General features: G+C 72.1%; 1 protein-coding gene across 1 annotated transcript in view; it reads right to left on the bottom strand.

The window, feature by feature from the left end:
• MNEG_14222 (hypothetical protein) overlaps positions 1-1,215 on the bottom strand; it is a gene marked incomplete at both ends in the record, with an annotated part of 2,053 nt that extends 838 nt beyond the window's left edge. The window contains 2 exons of the mRNA XM_014037305.1: positions 241-427; positions 679-1,215. Of these exons, the coding sequence (XP_013892759.1) occupies positions 241-427; positions 679-1,215 (724 nt within the window). The remainder of the gene's footprint in view (positions 1-240; positions 428-678) is intronic.
• Between the last annotated feature and the right edge of the window lie 81 nt (positions 1,216-1,296).

Genomic DNA, 1,296 nt, shown 5'->3' with positions numbered 1-1,296 from the left:
GGGCAGGGCGGGGATGGGGGGAGGCTCAGAAGCCGGCCCACAGGTTGCCCGGCGATCCTTCCATCCGGACGAGACCAGACCCATCACCACCGCCCGTGATGAAGCCCGCCAGTGCCAGGGCCCAGGCGAGCTGCGGCCCGGCGCGATCGCCGCCCGACCCGTCCGCCGCCGACGCCCCGCGCAGCGGGGCGCCCCTGCTACCCCCAAGCCCCCCGCGCCGCCGCCCGGGGGCGGACGCACCTGCATAGTCGACGTCGCGGTCGCAGCTCAGGACCTTCTCGGCGATGGCGGCCTTCTCCTGGATCGTGAGCACCGCGCTCTCCACGCTGCCGCAGGGCAGGGGCAGCCGGTCCTGGCCAAAGTAAGCCACGTTGGCTGGCAGCGCCGCGCGGCGCACAAAGCCGTGGAAGTGGCAGAGGGCGACGCCCTGGGGGCCGGGCGGGGAGGGGCGCGCCGGAGGGTTTCGGCCGGCGGCGGCGGCGGGGCGCGGGAGACAAAAGCCAGCTGGCATGCGCTGCCAGCGGGCCAAGCCTTGACCGCGCGCGCGTTGTTGCTGCGGGCGGCTTGGAGACCCCGCACGCGTTCACGCATGCGTCCCCACGCCGCGGCTCGGCGCGCCCGCGGGCGTTCGCAAGCCGCCGCGTCTGCAACAGCCGAGCCGCGAACCAGCCGCCCCACCTGGTTCTCCACCATGTCCACGTAGCGCCGCGACCGCCCCGCCGCCTTGAACCGCCGCGCGAGCGCCACGTTGGCCGCCGCCTGCGACAGGATCAGCCAGCTGTCGAACGACGGCGAGGTGATGTCACCCAGCGACCGCGACACCTCCAGCATGAGGCTGTCCGGGTCAAAGCTGAGCAGGATCCAGTCGTCGTTGGGGTGCGGGGACGTCTTGTCGCAGCCGGAGCGGGTCACGAGGACGGTGCACTTGGTGCACTTCTCGACGGGGCCGGTGGGCAGCTGGTAGGCCAGGAAGCCGTACGACATGCCCGTGCGGCCGTCGAGGAATTGGGCCACGATGATGGGGGCGATGTCGACGACGCAGCTGGGCATCAGCTGCTCGATGCTCATCTTCACCGGCAGCAGCGGTGCGAGCAGCGGCATGCACTGCAGGATCCGCGCCTGCGCGGCCTGGACGGCGCACTTCTCGCTGGGCTCCCAGTCGTCGCGGAAGTTCACAGTGAAGTCCTTGGTGCGGGGGACGCGGCCCTTGACCATGACCTTGGTCTGGATGTGGCGCGCCACCTGGGGGTCCTCCTCCAGCTCAGACCAGGTGTACAGCCGGCTGCAGCCCTAGGG

This window comes from Monoraphidium neglectum, assembly GCF_000611645.1.
Source record: "Monoraphidium neglectum strain SAG 48.87 unplaced genomic scaffold scaffold04335, whole genome shotgun sequence".
Classification (NCBI taxonomy): Eukaryota; Viridiplantae; Chlorophyta; class Chlorophyceae; order Sphaeropleales; family Selenastraceae; genus Monoraphidium; species Monoraphidium neglectum.
This window is presented reverse-complemented; position numbering and strand designations above follow the sequence as displayed.